The 16,643-nt window shown below is 57.2% G+C and overlaps 3 protein-coding genes across 4 annotated transcripts; all 3 read right to left on the bottom strand.

The window, feature by feature from the left end:
* Nucleotides 1–335: 335 nt before the first annotated feature.
* GALR3 (galanin receptor 3) lies at nucleotides 336–6,538 on the bottom strand. 2 transcript variants are annotated; one of them, XM_019753020.3, is made up of 3 exons: nucleotides 3,079–6,538; nucleotides 1,818–2,195; nucleotides 336–1,142 (listed from the first exon to the last, which is right to left on the bottom strand). In XM_019753020.3, exons 2-3 carry the CDS (start codon nucleotides 2,174–2,176, stop codon nucleotides 353–355), a joined length of 1,149 nt encoding a protein of 382 aa, XP_019608579.3. In that variant the 5' UTR covers nucleotides 2,177–2,195; nucleotides 3,079–6,538; the 3' UTR covers nucleotides 336–352. The 2 variants fall into 2 exon arrangements, with proteins under 2 accessions (XP_019608579.3, XP_019608580.3); XM_019753021.3 differs by lacking the exon at nucleotides 3,079–6,538 and having other exon boundaries at nucleotides 1,818–3,011.
* Nucleotides 6,539–6,687: 149 nt separating this feature from the next.
* Nucleotides 6,688–12,842, bottom strand: GCAT (glycine C-acetyltransferase). The gene is made up of 9 exons (XM_019753018.3): nucleotides 12,594–12,842; nucleotides 11,009–11,139; nucleotides 9,659–9,760; nucleotides 9,050–9,196; nucleotides 8,351–8,505; nucleotides 8,130–8,212; nucleotides 7,799–7,970; nucleotides 7,261–7,382; nucleotides 6,688–6,993 (listed from the first exon to the last, which is right to left on the bottom strand). The coding sequence occupies exons 1-9, from the start codon at nucleotides 12,787–12,789 to the stop codon at nucleotides 6,842–6,844; spliced, it is 1,260 nt and encodes a 419-aa protein (XP_019608577.2). The 5' UTR covers nucleotides 12,790–12,842; the 3' UTR covers nucleotides 6,688–6,841.
* Nucleotides 12,843–13,315: 473 nt separating this feature from the next.
* H1-0 (H1.0 linker histone) lies at nucleotides 13,316–15,622 on the bottom strand. Its single transcript, XM_019753029.3, has one exon. It carries the CDS (start codon nucleotides 15,198–15,200, stop codon nucleotides 14,616–14,618), a length of 585 nt encoding a protein of 194 aa, XP_019608588.1. The 5' UTR covers nucleotides 15,201–15,622; the 3' UTR covers nucleotides 13,316–14,615.
* Between the last annotated feature and the right edge of the window lie 1,021 nt (nucleotides 15,623–16,643).

Genomic DNA, 16,643 nt, shown 5'->3' on the forward strand with positions numbered 1-16,643 from the left:
TTAATATTAAACAACTGAGGACAGGGCTTGAAAAGGAGAAGGGGCTTGGTGAAGGGTGGTGGAGGAAGCAGGTCTTAGAAGCTGCTGACGAACTGGAGGGACGGGCAGAGGTCCTGCCCTCCTGCTAGACTGGCTACCGACAGAGTCTGGGGGCTGCCGGCTTAGGAGGCTGCGCTAAGCTGTACTGACCCATTTTCACCGCCCAGGGGTGTCCACTGGGCCAAAGCCCCAACTCAGCCACTGCTCCTCACAGGGCTCCTGGCCTTGGTCCCACCTCCTAGTAGCGTCCTGCCCTAAGGGAAGAGGAATGACAAACAGACTTGACACGCAGCAGAGTGGAGAGGGACAAGGTTTATTCTGATCCTCGGGGAGACAGGGCTGGTCCAGCCTCGCGGCCGCGGGCAGGCTCCTTCCCGGGCTCCCTGCCCCAGCCGCCGCCGCCACCACCGGCCGGCAGCCTCCCGCGAGGCCGTGCGTCCCCGGGGCAGCCCGCAGGGTTCGAGGACGCCGGGCGGATGCGACGTAGGGCTCGGCGAGCGCCCCGGGGGCAGCAGGCGCGATGGCGGTGGTGGCGGCCGTAGGGCCACAGGCGGCGGAGGCGCGCGCGGAAGTGGCGCGAGGCGAGCGCGTAGACGAGCGGGTTGAGGCAGGAGTTGGCGTAGGCTAGGCAGTGCGAGGCCAGGCGGCAGGCGTAGGTGGCCGGGCTGAAGGCGAAGCGGCCATACCAGAAGCAGAGGATGAGCGCATGATGCGGCCCCCAGCACAGCGCGTAGAGCGCTGCCACGGCCAACATGGCGCGCCCCGCGCGGCCCGTGGCCCTGCGCCGGGCCTCTGCCGCTGCAGCGCCCGCGGGGCCCACGGCCGCCCAAAGGAAGTGCAGCGTGCGCGCGTAGGCCAGGCTCACCACAGCCACCGGCAGCAGGTAGCCGGCGGCGAAGGTGGCCACGTCGAGGGCGCGCCGCTGCGCGTCCTCCCAAGCCGGCACGCAGAGTTCGAGCGTGCCGTAGCGCACCGTACCGTAGTAGCTGAGGTAGGGCGCTGAGAAGAGCGTCGCCAGCAGCCAGACCAGGCCCACCGCGGCACGGGCGTTGCGCGGGGTGCGCAGGGCCCGCGAGCGCAGCGGGTGCCGCACGGCCAGGTACCTGCGGGCGGGCGCTGTGTCAGCGCGGCGGGCGGGTGGCCAGCTGGCCTGCATCCGCGCCCCCACGGAGACACTGTGCCGGGGACCTGGGGCTGGTGGCCTTGATTTCCGTGTCGCAGCAGTGGGGTTGACCGCGTGACCCGCCTCCCAGGGTAGTGATGATTAAGGGAGCTGAGGCACAAAGCGCTCAGAGCAGTGCCTGGCACCTAGCAGGGCAGGGTCAGAGGCCCTGAGAGAAGTGACTTGACCAAGGTCATCAGCTAGAGAGTGAGCCTGGATTTGACCCCAAGTTTCAAGCCATGAAAACAGGTATGAACACAACCTGGGCCAGGTGTGGGCGGTAATAAAATACCTGAATTCATTCGTGTTCCTTTTGCCATTCATTTCACACTCAGAGAGCACCTACTATGTATGTACCAGGCCCTGTGCTGACACTTGAAACACAGAGATGTCCTGGGGAAGCTCACAATAGAGTTGGGGGAAGGGCAGGATGGTCCCCTTAAACACACCCTGCACGTGCCCAGAGACGGGATGGTGCCCGCCAAAGAGCTGTTACTTTTCTCCCACCCATCTCACTTTTTGGTCCCCCATTCTCTTTCCTTAGGCCAATGACCATCCATCTGTTCAGGCTTTCCCTCCCCAGCCCAGACCCAGCCAGGTCCCGGGCACAGCGCACCTGTCCACTGAGACGGCGGCAAGTGTGAAGCTGCTGGCATACATGGTGAGGTAGATGAGAAGGTGCACGGCCTTACAGACGAGGGCCCCAAAGAGCCAGGCGTCCAGTGTATAGATGGTGGCCTGGAAAGGCACGCAGCACAGGATGAAGCAGAGGTCCGCCACTGCCAGGTTGAGGATGAACAGATCCGTAGTGCTGCCTGGCTCCTGCCAGGCACTCGGGCCGGGTTGCAGCAGCACCGCCAGCACTAGCCCGTTGCCCACTGTGCCCAGCAGGAAGATGAGGGCAAAGACCACAGGCACTGCCACAGCGCCCACACTCCCTGGGTTGTCTAGCGAAATGTTCTGGGCATCAGCCATCTCGCAATCAGATGATCACCTGGGGAAGAGAAGCTGGAGTCTGATCACTCAACCCAGGAGTCTAGTTCCCCCATCCTGGGCCTGGCTAGGTCCCCTGGGCTAGAAGCTCTTAAGAGTGGGAGTGGGGGACAGAGCCAAAAGTTATCACTGAGACCCACTGTACAAGCTCCTGACACAAGTCACATTGGTGTCTGAGGTGGGTTTGTTTCCTAGGGAACAGCCCCATAGCCCAGGGTGTGAAGGGTTGATTAGGGAGTTGATGGACATCTAAAGACACAGCCAGAGTGGGGTGAGGACAGAGTGGGGGGGGGGAGGGCAACTTCAACCCCAGGAGCCTGTGCATTTTCCTTATTTCTCAGTGGGGATCCAAAGATCAGGGAAGACTCTTGGACATGGGTCATGGTCAGCAAAACACGGGTGACACCCCTGCATCATCGGAGAGTCCAGTTTAGTGAGAACCCCATAATGGCACAGCTGGGAAAACCATATAGGTCACTGCCCACTTTTTGCACGAGGAAATCGAGGCTCAGAGGGGACATGGAAAGCTAAAGATCACACTTTGAGTGGCAACTATGGGGCTGTAGCCGTCCTGGGACTCTGACTCCCAGGCTAGAGCACTCATCTGAGAGCCTGTTAACAGGTGATGCCTCTGACAACCTGCGTGTGTGTGCACACGTGCATTTGTGCAAGCTGTGTCCACCCTCACTCCCATCCCACCCACAGCCCACATCAGCTACTACCTGTGGATCCCCTAGAAGCCTGGGACCTCTGGGGTGGTGGACAAATTAAGGACAAGGGAGCCAGGCAGAGGGGAGAGAAGGTGGTATTTTGTATGCCCCCCCCCCCGCCCCCAGCACCCAGCATGCAGAAGACCCCCGAGGCGCTGGATGGGCAACACCCACCTTGAGTCTGGGCCCTGGACCCTGCTTGATCCTAGGTGAACCAGCCAGGCTGAGGCTCCCTCCTGGCTCGGTGGCTGCCCCGTGGTGCCTCCCTGCAGGTAGAGGTCTGCCTCACTTCGCCCTCTTCTCCTTTAAGGCCCCTCCTCTGCTGAGCGGGACTTGGGCAGTCCTTCTGGAGTGCCCAATGGCTACCTCCTCCTCAGTCCCTGCTCTCCCCCAGGTGGCATGCTCTTCTGCCTGGCCCTTCTCTGCCTTTCTGCGTTGCTTCTGCCTCTTTCTGCAGTGGGTAACCCATTGATCTCACTCTCTGAGATTCGCTTTGTAGTTAACCCCTCCGTGCCCAGGGCCCAGCCCATCCTTGGCACTCCCACCTCTTCTGGCCCTGCCTGATGACTCCGCCTCCACCTTCCCCCATCCCTGCTCCAATTCAAGCTCAGAAAGGATTTCTAGTCTTGAATGAGGTGTCCAAGTTAGAAAACAAGAATATGAATCCATTTTCTGCAGGCTTCAGATAGGACTCCTCCCCCAGGCCCTGAGAACCCCGAGACCCATCAGCTTCCCAAAGCTTGGTCCAAGGGTCCAATCTGGCTGGAGACTGGAGGGTTTATATGCCTGTCCAGAGTCTGGCTTTAGCTCGAGAGCTATGGGGGAACTAATGAAAGTTCCAGAGCAGGGACATGACCTGCCCATTTTATAATTAGTTTATTATGGCCTGGGGTGGAAAGGATGGACAGGAGAGGAGTGATTTAATGAGTGAGCCTCTTATCCAGGTAAGAGGCAAAGAAGTTAATAGGTCTTGGTGAATGGTTGATTCACTCATGGGATTCTGGCCTGGCCGGTTGGAGGGGGCCACATGGCGAAATGCTTCCAGAGGGTTAGAGGCTAGCACCTGTGGGGCGAGGGGCATTGGAATTAGCAACAAGGAGGGTGTTGGTAAACTGGACTTTGGGCGGGCGGAAAGCAGTCTGCAAGGAGTTCAGGGAGAAGAGGTAATAGGGACTGTGTGTGAAGTCTTTCTAGAAGTTGGGAGGGTGGGGAGAATGTCAAAGTCTGGGAAAACAGAGAAAATTGTCTGAGGAGATGTTAATGAAGCCAGGACTTGTGTTCAACTGAGGAGCGGGGGAAAAAGACTCTTTGGAATTGGCTGCTTCAGGCCCCTGGGATTTTCACAGTGCTCAGAGGTGCTTCCCTAAAGCCTGATGTCACTCACCCCAGATCCAGAGCATCCCCAAATTTGGGAAAGCAGAGTCACTGAAGATATTAGGAATCAATATCTACTCTCCAAACCTGAATGTAGAAGTTATCAGAATTGAATTAAGGAATTAAAATTGTTGAATCTTGTGATCACTGAAGGGCAGTACTGTAGGATTCTAAACTCATGTGGTGGCATTTTATTAGGTTGGTGCAAAAGTAATTGTGGTTTTTACAATTATAACCTTTTAAACCTTAATTACTTTTGCACCAACCTAATATAAGCATTGATAGCTAGAGATCCACAAGCACCCTGTATGAAAGTAAGGCACCAAAAGACTGCCAGAATCCTAGACTCACAAATGTAGCATGCCTGAACCCTGAAAGCCCCTAAGATCCCTGACATACAGTCCCCCCTCCTCCCCTTGGGGACCCCAGCTCTCCTGGGACAGGCTCTTTATGGGCTCTCATAGTACTAGGTCAAAGAGCTCCCAGCAGTGGTGAAGCTGAGCTGCTGATATAATAGCAGAGGCCCAGGGAAGGAGGGGAGGACCGAGGCGATTACAGAAGGCCCAGCCGTGGAGCGGGCAGGAAGGGCACAGTCATGCCCAGCTCTACACACCCCTGGTACCACCTCCTCCCCTTGCTCCAATTGCTGCTCCTGATGGCCACAGCTTGAACCCATGCCTCACACAGAGGACATAAACGACGTTCCCTGGGAGCCTGCAGCGGGCAACCAGCCGCAACTACCATATCCAAGCCAAAGCATGTGTGCCTGGAGCTGCTGCAGCCTCCTACAACCCCTTCTGGATGGTGGTGGACTGGGCGTGTGCAGCTCTGCACGCCGGTTGACCACGCAGTGTGCTACCGTGGCCAGCTAGCCCAGGATGTTGCGACGTTGGCACTGCCCATGACGTTGGCACTGCCCATGCCGTTGGCTGAAGAGCGCCACCCCAGCGGCAGCACCTGAGAGCTGCAGGAGGAGGCGACATACACTCTGCCACTGGCTGGCAAACCTGGGCCTGGTGTTCTGGCCCCGCCGGGCACACCGCACCCACTGTAGTCGTTCCCACGCAGCTGCTCTTGGCCACCAGGTATCATCATGTGCCATCCTGAGCAACGATGCATATCAAGCTGCTGGTTGGGCGTGGGGCTGGCACCAGGTCATGTACCTTTGCTGCTGCCACAGTATGCCTGGCACCATGTGCCCTATCCCATGGCGGTGGCATGTAAGTGTTCCTGCCGATGACGTGGCCACAGTAGCCCCCTGCCCCTGGCTGCATCCCCCAGCACTTGGAGCTCCTGAACCCCAGCCTCAAGCTCCCCCGGATCACAAGCCAGGAATCCCCAAATGCCAGCATTAAGATCCCGCGGGACTGGGCCGCAGCTGGAGCAGATTATCCATCCTAGGAAGTCCAGGCTAAGGGGCGGCTGGGAGTGCGAGCGCCAGACACCTGGTCCTAGTGCCCCGCTGTTAATGAACGGCCTTTTTATCCTTCCTCCTCTACCCACAGCAAATCACGAGCTTCCCAAGGCCACACCATCCTGAGGCTGGGAACTTGGTGACTCAGAAGCCATCCCCCACCCCCACCAGGTGCCCATAAGGCTGGGGCGGGGAGAGCCCCAGGGGCACCGACTGTGGGAAGGGGTTGTAATCTCTAGCAGGGGTGCAGCGAGCCTTTGCGGAAGACAAAGGCATGTGGGGCTTTGCCCGCAGAGTCCAAGGCTAGGAGTCTGGGGGCGGAGCTATAGTGACCGGAGCCTGAGTTCACTGCGCCCCCTGGCGGCTGATCATCCGGCCAGGCCAGTAGGCTTTGGGATGAGCCAGCTGGGAAGGGCCCCAGACATCAACGTAACACCCACCCACTCTTGGTACAGCAAGGGAAACTGGGGCATACACAGGGGATGGGGCCTGCCCAAGGCCACAGAGTCAGGGACAAGGTGGGCAGGAACACAGGGTTCCAGACTGTCAGACATCTCTCCAGTAGTGCCCCACATTCTTTCCTTTGAGGCCTGAATCCTCTGCTTCTCCTCCCAAACATGGGTTTGGGTGACTAGCCCCTGCTTATCTGGGCAGCTGTAGGCCATGCTTTGGATGGGGAATAGAGGACGAAGTGTTCACCAAAGCTAGACTCTGGAGGCTGTGGAGAGCAGGGGGTAGGGGGTGGGTGGTATAGGAAAGGGCCCGCAGGGTTGGTGCTCACCTGCCCTCTACAGCAGCACAGAACCCAGCTGACCAGACAATGGCCCCTGCTGTATTACCCCAGCTGCCTGGGTCTTAACTGGGGGGAGATGATCAGCTCTGAGGTCTATGACAGTCCTCAGGAACCTGCCTGCAGAGCCCTAGCTTCTGCCTGCTTGTTCAATCAGTCAGAGAGCAGGTCAGCCTGCTCAGAGAGAATAAAGCAGACCAACAGGTAACAACCAATTTCCACACTGTTGCTTCACTCACAGCCACAAGCACAGGACTTGCCCCAGCACGACCCCAGGACTTTGACAGGGCTCAGAGCCTCTGGACTTTTGTCGCTGCGGAGCAAGGGGGACCTTGGCTCTGCTTGTCACAAGCCAGGGCTCAGGACAGTGCCCCGTGCAGCCGCCCCACCTCCACGAAGGCGTCGACGCAGCGGTCGATGTCCTCCTCACTGTGCACTGCTGAGATCTGAACCCGGATCCGGGCCTTGCCCTTGGGAACCACTGGGTAGCTGAACCCGATGACAAAGATGCCTGGGAAGGTAGAGGGTCATCGTGGGGCTCAGTAGAGCCAAGCAGGCTTTGGGGCATGATATACACCTCTCACTTTCCAGAGGATCACAGAGGGCAAGGAAGCTGAGCAAGGTGTCTCAGACGGGCCTGCCTCATGGCCTGGGGTTTTCAAGCTTGGACAGACACATGGTCTAACAGGGGTAGCAGGGTGGTGAAAAGGGAGCGTGTTCAGTCTAGGGGTGCCCCCCTCTTCCCTACAGCGCGTCCCTCTTGTCCTGGTTCCCTTACCTCTCTTTAACATGTCATCTGCCATGCAAGAGGCCAGCCGAGCATCACCCAGCATCACGGGGCAGATGGGGTGATTGGCTCCCGAGATGGTGAAGCCAGCAGCCTCCATCTTACTGCGGAACCTGTGGGCACAAGCAGGTTGCTGGGGGGGGGGGGGCTATGAAACATTCATACCTGCTCCTGATGGGCATGTGACCCAAGATCTGTGCCCAAGTCTGCAGGGAGGACCAACAAAGATAGAGATGTAGACCCAGAGAGTCAGATGGGGAGCCAGACAGAGGAACAAGCAGACAGGATTGCCCAAGATGAAGAAACACAGGGTCATTCAAGGACATATGCCAAGCGAGGGAAGGAAGAGGCTGAGACAGGCAGCTCTCAGCTAAGAGAGCGGAGCTGAGTCCCAGTGCCACCTGCTAGCGATGTGGTGTGGGCAGCAGCAGAACCTGTAGGCATGGAGCTACGGGCTGGGCAGGCACACAGGGGCAGTGCACACCAGCTCCCCCACCCCAGCCTTCCCCACCCCTGCCAGGGACCACACCGCTGGGTTTTGGTGGCCATAGACTGAACAATGGCGTTACTCTCCATGAGCAGGTCCAGGGCCTTGGAGGCACAGCCAACAACAGCAGGTGGCAGGCTGTTGGAGAAGAGGTAGGGCCGGGAACGTTGCCGTAGCAGGGATGTCAGGGCCCTAGGCCCTGTCGTGTAGCCCCCTGAAAACAAGGGCAGAGGTTAGGGTAGTCGGCGGCTTGCCGCCAGAGCCTACCCCAATCCCTTCCTGAGAGTATAATCCATGCTGCCCTCTTCTATGCAGCCACAGGTCTCCCTTCCCCACCTCCCCTGAGACCCCAGGGGCATGACCCTGCAGGCACCTGACGCTCCTCCCAGCGCCTTCCCCAGTGTGGAGTTGATGATGGTGACCTGGTCCGTCACGCCCAGCAGCTCATCCGTGCCCCTGCAAAGGAAGCTGCCACTGCTACCACCGGACGCCTGAGCACCCAGCTACCATGGCTTGGGCTGGGGGCTGGCCTCCTGGTTTCCCCACCCACCCTTACAACCCCAACCCAAGCCCTTGGGTGTCCCTTGTTCCCACCGTCCTGTAGCCCCCAGGAAGCCAGTGGCGTGACATTCATCCACAAAGACCAGGGCACCGTATCGAGAGGCGAGGAGGCAGATCTCTCGCAGGGGCGCAATGTCACCATCCATGGAAAAGGCCCCATCAGTGGCCACCAGGCGTAGTCGATGCTTCTGCAGGGAGGACAGGGACAGGTGGCAGCTGGTATCGCAAGCTGGGCCAAACCACGCAGGCTCTGTGCTGCTTGGGGCTCTAAGGGCTCAGCTTGCCCAGTGCCCAGCACAGAGGTGATCACGTAAGTACTACTGAACTGGGGCGGGGATATCTTCTCCCTCATCTATGCCTCTCTGAGCCTTACCCGTCTCATCCGGGGCAGTCTGGAGCCACACTTAGCCCTGGGCAGTGAGAATGCTCTCAGTCTGCCCTTCAGAGGGGCAGGGTGGGGATGGGGCCAGCTCTTTCCATAACCTCATCCCACCATTCTGCCTACTAGAGGTCTGCCACACATATGGTGCCTGATAAAACTCAAGGCAGCATAGCACCATGGAATAAAGCTCTGGATCTGAGGGATTGGGGTTCAAATCTCAGCTGTTTCAGACTTTCAGGCTGTTTGTCTGTAAGTGCAGAGTTGGCCTCTTCAAGCATCCCTTCCTTCACCAGGGGGCGGCTGAGGATAAGCCCAATCTTTGTCCCTGGATCCCCTGGGCCTTGCCCCACCTGGGCCTCCTGCAGCTTGGCCTCTAGGTCAGCCATGTCCAGGTGGCGGTAGCGGTACTTGTGGGCCTTGCACAGACGGATGCCATCGATGATGGAGGCATGGTTCAGCTCGTCTGACAGGACTGCATCCTCTGGTGTCAGTAGGGCCTGGAGGAAGGCAATTGGAGTAGAGCCACCACCCAACCACCTTGGGGATCTCCCTCCCCTATGACTCCCCTTGAGCCCAAATATCACTGCCGGCCAGGGCATCTATCTGGGCAGGGAGGCAAGGGGCCCTCTGCCTCCGCGACCCCAGAGCCCCAGGACTGGGCTGAACTAGGGCCGTGCTCTAGGGAGAGCAGGTGAGAACATATTTAGCGAGTACCTGGCTCCTGCTACCCCCAGTCTTCCAGCTGATGTAGATTAACCCCCCAAAACCCTGGAAGTTGGCCTCCCTGCAAGCCTCAGGATCCCTCCTGGAGCATCTATTTGGCCCAACCTGACTTCCATAAGAAGTGGGCACTGAAGCCTCGAGCCCTGACACTGGCATCCTGCCAGGTTCCGACTGCACACTCAAGGCTTCTACAGCCTAGCAGGCTTCACCAACTCCCACCCACGGCCTCCACGCACCTCAAAGAGGCCAGCGTTGGCATCAAAACAGCTGGGATAGAGGATGGCATCCTCCCGCTGGTGGAAGCGGGCTAGCTTTGCTTCTAGATCCTTGTGGATGCTCTGAAGAAAGTGAGTGAAACAGGTGTTAATGCCTACAGGACCACATGGGACAAGCCCTGGGGACAGAGGCTTAGGAGGCGTGCAGCCTTAGCCTCTCCTTTCTTCACCACAAGGGTTCCTCATGGCTGTCAGGAATTAAGGGCTTGCTAGGTGTCCTTTCCTGGTTGGCTCTTCTTTTTGTAATAGGAGTTGGGTGGTGGAATTATGGGTGCTGATGGCAAAGGAACATGTCTTCTTGATATCAAACTGAGTGCCTTTTTTGGTTGCTTCATGGCAAAGAAAAGGATTACATAAGAAACTCTAAGTTCATTTGGGCCTTGAATTCTTAGATTTGAAAGCTGTCCAGTCTGCGTGAGAGTTTTGTTGGAAAGTGTCCTGGCTGGGAGTCAAGAATTCCATGTCTGACATTCATTTCACCCTCACCTTTCTGAGAGGACAGGTAATAGAAATCATAAGTAGACAGGATCATGGGCTCTTGAGCCAGGCCCATGGGTTCAAATCCCACCACGACAGCCTATGTTCCCTTGAATACATCACTTCCCTTCTCTGGGCTTCAGTGTTCTCATCTCTTTAACAGGGACTAACATAGCACCTATCACTTAGGATTGTTATGAGCATTAATGAGTTAATATTTGTAAGATTCTTAAAACAGTACCTAACACCCAGTAATCACAATGAATTTCATGTTTCATGTAAATTTATTTTACAATATTTACAAAATAATAACCAACATTTATTGAGCACTACTATGTGTCAGGTACTGTTCCAAGCATTTTTGCATGTATTAACTCTTTAATTTGTACAGATCCTATCAAGTACTATTATCCCCATTTTATCAATGAAGGGATTATGGCACAGAGAGCTTAAGGCACTTGCCCACAGTCACAGAGCCAATAAAAGGTGGTGCTGGGAACTGAGCACAGGCAGAACAGTTTCAGAACCCTCGATCTCAATCCCTGCCTTCTATTTTTCCTTTCCTGTAGTGGGAAAGGTGAACTCCATTCTGCAGGTGGGGAAATGAATGCTCAGAGTGGTAAAGTTTCTTGTCCAAAGCTTTGCAGCAAAACAGAAGGCTGAACAGTCTTTCTAGTGGACAGCTCTGGGGCTAAGAGTGGGGCCAGGGCCTAGGGATGGGATGAGCTGAGCTGTCTAAACCAGCCCTGCTGACTGTGGGAAGCAGACAGCTGGGGTGGGTGCCCAATGCTGGGGACAAGGCCCCCTTCCATCCCAGCAACACTTGCTGTGTACCTGGGTTCCACAGATGAAGCGGACAGAGCTAAGGCCGGCTCCAAACTCCTCCAGGGCCTGCAGACCTGCCTGGATCACCTCGGGATGGCTGCACAGGCCCAGATAATTGTTGGCACAGAAGTTAAGGATTCCTGAGGTGGAGGACAGGGAGCAGACACAGCAGCTCAAGGCCCCAGGGAAGGGCCAGAGGAGGTGTCAGTGCTAGGCCCTGGGGAAGCAGAGAGTACATGAACCTGGATTTACCCTTAAGGAGGCAACAACCACATAATACAATTTGTTCTGAGGCAGAGGCCAGGATGGGGAGCTGGGGGCCCCTCAGAGACAGCAAATCCACCAGTTACAGGAGAGGAAGGGTCAGGAAAAGACTCTCAGAGCGGTGCCTTGAAGGATGAGAAATTTAAACTCTGGCTCTGAATTCCCCACGAGGAGGAACCAGCCTTGCCTAACAGGCTTCTCCTGTCCCCGAGGATCACCAGAAAGCCATCATCTGGGCCTTGGTTTCCTCGTGGATAAGAGAGTTGGGTGAGATGCCTGCCACGGTCCTCAAACTCCACAACTGACTTTAACTGCCTGGTATAGAATCGGACCCTGAATAGACCTGGACCCTGAAATGATAAAAACCCAGTGAACACAGCTGGCCAGAAGAGGAAACAGGCCTGAGGAGGGCAAGGTGCACGCAGACCAGGAGCAGCAAAAACAGGATGAGCATGCTAGTCTCCTAATCTCCCATCTTTTGACCTGCTCCAAGCTTTCCCTGGAGGGAAGGTAGGGATTTCCTGGGGCTTCCATCTTACCAATGAGTGCAAAGCACCAAGGATTCCATGCCTATTTCTTGGGCAGAAGGCAGGTTTGGGGGCCTGTTTACAACCAACACCCAACTTGGGCCTGGCACAGACAAGAGGGGCCGTGACCAATGGTTAGACAGAAACTAGGGAGGCCCAATGGGCCAATTCATGGTGTGACTTCTGCAGAGGCCACGAGCCCCTTTGGCCAGGAAGTTGGCCTCTCTGGCCCATTAGGTGACCTTCCAGCTCCGATATACCAGAGGACCTGGACCAAAGCCCAGCTCTGCCTGCAGCTGGCTGGGGACTTCGGGGCAGCCCACTTCACGTCTCTGAGCTTCAGCTTCATTTGTAAAACGGTATTAGTCATTCCTATGTTTGGAGGTTTGCAAGAGTCCACGTGCAGCAATTAGTAGAGGCTTGCACAAAGTAGCAGTTCCAGAAATGCGGGGTTTCTTGCTGCGCCTTCCCACTACCCTCCCTTGAAAGAGTATGGTGGGACTCAGCTGTGTGTATCTCTTTTTTTCTCATGTTCTTCCAGGGCTGGGTTTCAGTCCAGCCCTGCCCTCTGCGTCAAACAGGCGCTCAAGGGCGAATCACCTCCCTCCGTGGAAACGGGTTTAACCAGGTTAGAGTTATCACTGGAAAGCGTAAAGTCGGCCTGATAGCTGGGAAAGGGGCCAGTGGCTACGTGTGTAGGGGCTCCCGCCGCCCACTGCCTTCAGGACCTCCATTCAGCGCAAGTCTCCGTACCGCCCTCTAACACCCAGCCACGTCCGACGACTCCCGCGAGGGGGAGTTACCTCCGGAGACGCTTTCCACGTGGATGCGCGGCCCCTGGCGCGACGTGATGACCCGCTCGCTCTTCCAGGTGCCAGCCTCGCGGATTCCTTCCAGCTCCTCCTCCAGAATGCCACGCAATTGAGCCAGCGCTGAGTGCGCGCGGTGGCCGCGGGAGAGCGCCGCGCGGAGGGCGCTGCCAGCCCACATCGCGCTCATCTCAACTGCCACGCGCGAGCGCGCCTGCCGGGGAGCCTTAAGCAACGCAGCGGCGTCACGTGACCGGGGGCCCGGCCCCTGCAGCCAATCAGAGTGAGAGCGTCCCCTTAGAAGGGCGGAGAGGCGGGCCAAAAGGCGGGCTCAGGGCCGGGTGGGCGGGGCCAGGAGGGATGCGCAGAGGACGAAAGTGGATTGATTTGTAAGTTGAGACTGGAGCGGTTCGTGAGGGGGAGGGGAGGCGACGCGGCAGAGCGAGGCAAGCATGGCCCAGCCTACCAGACCCCTCAGCATTCCGTGCCTGCTTACACACCCACCTCTCGCAAGGAACGGAGGTGCTCTGTACCCCAAGGCAGGAGCAGCCAGGATCACATTGTTCCCTACAGCCCTGAGGTTTCCCTGTTTCTGTGGAGCTCTTGGAACCCTCCCCCCCATTATCAGGTGTAAACGCCCCAGATTTCCCCACTGCTGGCCCGCCGAATTGCTCCGCCTTCTCCAATCTTAGAAGTGAGGAAAAATAGCGCTCAGGTTTTGTCCTTTTTCAATTTTTATTTTAAAGTTTTGAAGTTACAAAGACAGCAAATTCTTCCCGGCACAAATAACAGTTGTTTAAAAAAAAGGGGGGGGTAACAACGCGCAATTGCGCGTTTTCCTATTTTATAAGACTGTACAGAATTTTTCTCCCAGCTCCCGGGGGTGAAACGAAGTGCTAGCTCTAGATAGGTATATACACATTTACACGCACACAGACCTAGCTCTGTAAAACTACTTAGCAATTCAAAATCGACTGCAGTATGTCTTACTGTCCACTCCCCGCCCACTACCCCTCCCCCATCTACCACTACTTAGAAAAGACTCAGAAGTAAAGAGGTCGGGAGGTTTTTAAGTGGTGGTGGCAGGGCTGGAGCCCCACCAGACTACCAAGCAAAGCCACCTCTTGTACATGAGGAACCAAAAACCAAGGGAAAAAGAAAAAAGTCTTCCTACAATACAATCCAATTGTGTGGAAAAAACCCAAATTTCAACAGGGCATACTGAGGCACTTGGCTGACTGACTCCCCACTCTTCCTCCAAAGTTTCCACTCCCATTTAACAGACTTTTGGAAGCCACAAGGACACCCCCCCACCCCATGGCTAGTTTCCAGCTGAAAGAAGCCACAGCTTCTGAGACCAGCTGTCACATTGACACGCCCCCCCCACCCTAGCCCCTTCCTTAGGACAATAGGGAGGCCACAAGGCAGATTAAGAGAAATGAGAAGGAAAACGGATTTGGACCCCCAACCCCAATGCTCACTTGAGAGATGGAAGTCAGGCCAGGGAGGGTTTATTCCACCTCCCTCCTTTGCATCCAGCTGCTGCCACCCCTTCTCCCCGCCAAGGCTCTGAAACTTACAAGGGTTGCTCAACTTAAGAAAACTAGCTCTTCTTAAATATACTTCTACAAACCATATAATTCCTGGGCTCCCTCTCATCTAGCCAGAACAAGCTGCCTTCCCGATTTCCACTTTTATCTTCATAGCAAACAAACCTCCCAACTAAAAACACAATCCCACCCCAAACCCTAAACCCTTAAGTAGATCAATAACAAATTAACAACAAAAAAATATATAAGTACATTCTCATCATTACAGAGATGAGACTGCTGTTGCTGTCCTTGCACAACCGGTTAAGGAAAAATGAACTATTCCCTAATTTCTGAGGAATCCAAATTCTGTCTCTTACAAAGTCAGAATAGAAAGGGGCAAGGGGCTGCAGATGAGTAAGAGAAGAAAAAAGTATTTACAGAAAATAGGAGACAGACAGGAGAGTCCACAAGAAAGGCTTCACTGTCACTTCTTCTTGCTGGCCCTCTTGGCACTGGACTTGGCTTTGGGCTTCACTGGTTTGGCCTTCTTAGGCTTGGATGCCTTGACTGGCTTGGCCTTGACAGTCTTGGGTTTTTTGGTTTTCTTGGGCGTGGCAGCTGGCTTCTTCTTGGCCTTCTTGACTGGGGTGGCTTTGGGCTTCTTGCTAGGAGCTTTGGAGGCAGCCTTCTTGGGCTTGGCTGCCTTCTTTGGCGTGGCCACCTTCTTGACTTCCTTCTTCGTCTTCTTGAAGGCCACTGACCTCTTGGGCTCGTCGCTCTTGGCTAGCCGGAAGGACCCCGAGGCACCCACTCCTTTGGTCTGCTTGAGGACTCCGGTGGTAACCAGCCGCTTGATGGACAACTTGATCTGGGAGTCAGCGTTCTCACCCACCTTGTAGTGGCTCTTGATGTACTTCTGGATGGACTGGCGCGAGGAACCAGCGCGGTTCTTCTCCGCCTGGATGGCAGCCACGATCATGTCTGAGTACTTGGGGTGGTCTGTGGACTTCTTGGAGGCCTTGGCCCGCTTGGGCTTGGCCGCTGGGGTGGACGTGGAGTTCTCGGTCATGGTGGCCTGCCTCGTTCTGCTGTTGAAGAAGGCGCCTTCAAAAGGGCCAGCCCCCGTCGGAGACCAAGGAAATCCTGACTTGGGATCGGCTCTCGCGCCCCTGACTCCCAGGCCAGTGCAGAGCCCGGCTCTCGGGGACCTGGCTCGGGTCGTGGGAGGACTCGCTGGGCCGGGTATGCTTTGCCCAGACCCGCCGGATGATCGGTCGGTCTCGGCGCCGGGCTCCGGCTCAAGCTCTGGTTCTTGCCACCACCACCGTTCCCGCTGCCTCTCTTTTCCCAGCTCCGCGTCTGGCGCTCGGGCGGCGCATCCGGGTATTTAGCGGCGGCGGGCGGACCGCGGTGAGGACAGGGCTGCTGGCTGCCTGCTCCCGGCCCGGAATGGCGCCGCGCCGCCGCCATCTGTGTTTCTTCCGCCGAGCAAATCCGACCTTTCCCCCCGGCCCTGGCCTTCCCGCTCCCCGCTGCCGCTCGGGGTCGCTGCCCGGCTCCCTGGGCTCCCCCGCCAGGCGGCCCGCCGGCCCGGCCGCCGCCCCCCGAGACCGCCAGGAGCCTCAAACGGCGCCAAGGACCGCCGATGCGCCGGCACATTTCCCCTTTGCGGGGGGCTCGCTCTGCGGGGCCGGGGAGCCCAGATGCGGGAAACCCCCCGTAGCAAAGCCCCCCCCTGGGGCTACCGGGGACCCCATTCCTGGGCCGCTGCGGTGTCCCCCAGCCCGTCGGAGTGGCCGGAAAGCGGCTCCAACTAACACACGCAGCCCCGAGCCGGGCGACTCCCAGCCGGGCCGAGCCGGGACAGGGGGGAGGGGTCGCTCCCCCGGGGTCCGGTCACCTCTCGGGGGTCATCCCGCCACCGGGCCCCCCGCACCTCTACCCCCTCTCTGTCCATTGGGCCCCTAGGCAAACTTTCCCTGGAAGAGTTGGAAGGGCACTTTCAAACTTTGTCCCTTCCCCCTCCTCTATCTGCTCTCCCCCAGTGCGCCCCCTGACCTCTGCGGTCGAGGTTCTCTCCTGAGGCCGAACCCCCAATGCTGCCTAGTTGCCCTGAGGTAATGAGGAGGGGTCTCCTGAATCACCCCCTCTCCTCAAAGACCCCCAAATCCCCCAAGTAGCCTAACCGGGAATTCATTTATATAGCTCCCTCATCCTAGGAATTTTAGGGTATCAGAGACAGAGCCCGCTACCTCCACCCCTGAGACCCAGTCTGGGGGTCCAGTCCCCCTCCAAAGGCCCCTCGAAGGCGGGGTCTTGGGGGGGGGGCGGACCACAATGGAGGAACTGCCCCACAGGCTCTAACCAGAGACTGTCCTGGGGGACCCTGGGATGAGGAGAGGCTCTGAGTGCACTGAGAGCTTGGGAAAACGGGGCTCTGGGGAAGAGGTCGAGGAGGGGGTCGCGTTCCTTGGGTCCTGACTAATCCTCCGAAAGTGTGCAGTCACTCAGG

Source organism: Rhinolophus sinicus, chromosome 1 (assembly GCF_057876585.1).
Source record: "Rhinolophus sinicus isolate RSI-liver-muscle chromosome 1, RSI-T2T, whole genome shotgun sequence".
NCBI lineage: Eukaryota > Metazoa > Chordata > Mammalia > Chiroptera > Rhinolophidae > Rhinolophus > Rhinolophus sinicus.

What these genes read in the sequence shown, in the direction of transcription:
- GALR3 (XM_019753020.3), bottom strand. Translation starts at nt 2,176, where the DNA reads ATGGCTGATGCCCAGAACATTTCGCTAGACAACCCAGGGAGTGTGGGC. An exon ending in GCCGCCGTCTCAGTGGACAG is followed by an intron (nt 1,143 to 1,817) that starts GTGCGCTGTGCC and finishes GCCCGCCCGCAG; the next exon opens with GTACCTGGCCGTGCGGCACC.
- GCAT (XM_019753018.3), bottom strand. Translation starts at nt 12,789, where the DNA reads ATGAGCGCGATGTGGGCTGGCAGCGCCCTCCGCGCGGCGCTCTCCCGC. An exon ending in GCTTCATCTGTGGAACCCAG is followed by an intron (nt 9,761 to 11,008) that starts GTACACAGCAAG and finishes CACTTTCTTCAG; the next exon opens with AGCATCCACAAGGATCTAGA. An exon ending in GGCGCTGGGAGGAGCGTCAG is followed by an intron (nt 7,971 to 8,129) that starts GTGCCTGCAGGG and finishes CCTTGTTTTCAG; the next exon opens with GGGGCTACACGACAGGGCCT.
- H1-0 (XM_019753029.3), bottom strand. Translation starts at nt 15,200, where the DNA reads ATGACCGAGAACTCCACGTCCACCCCAGCGGCCAAGCCCAAGCGGGCC.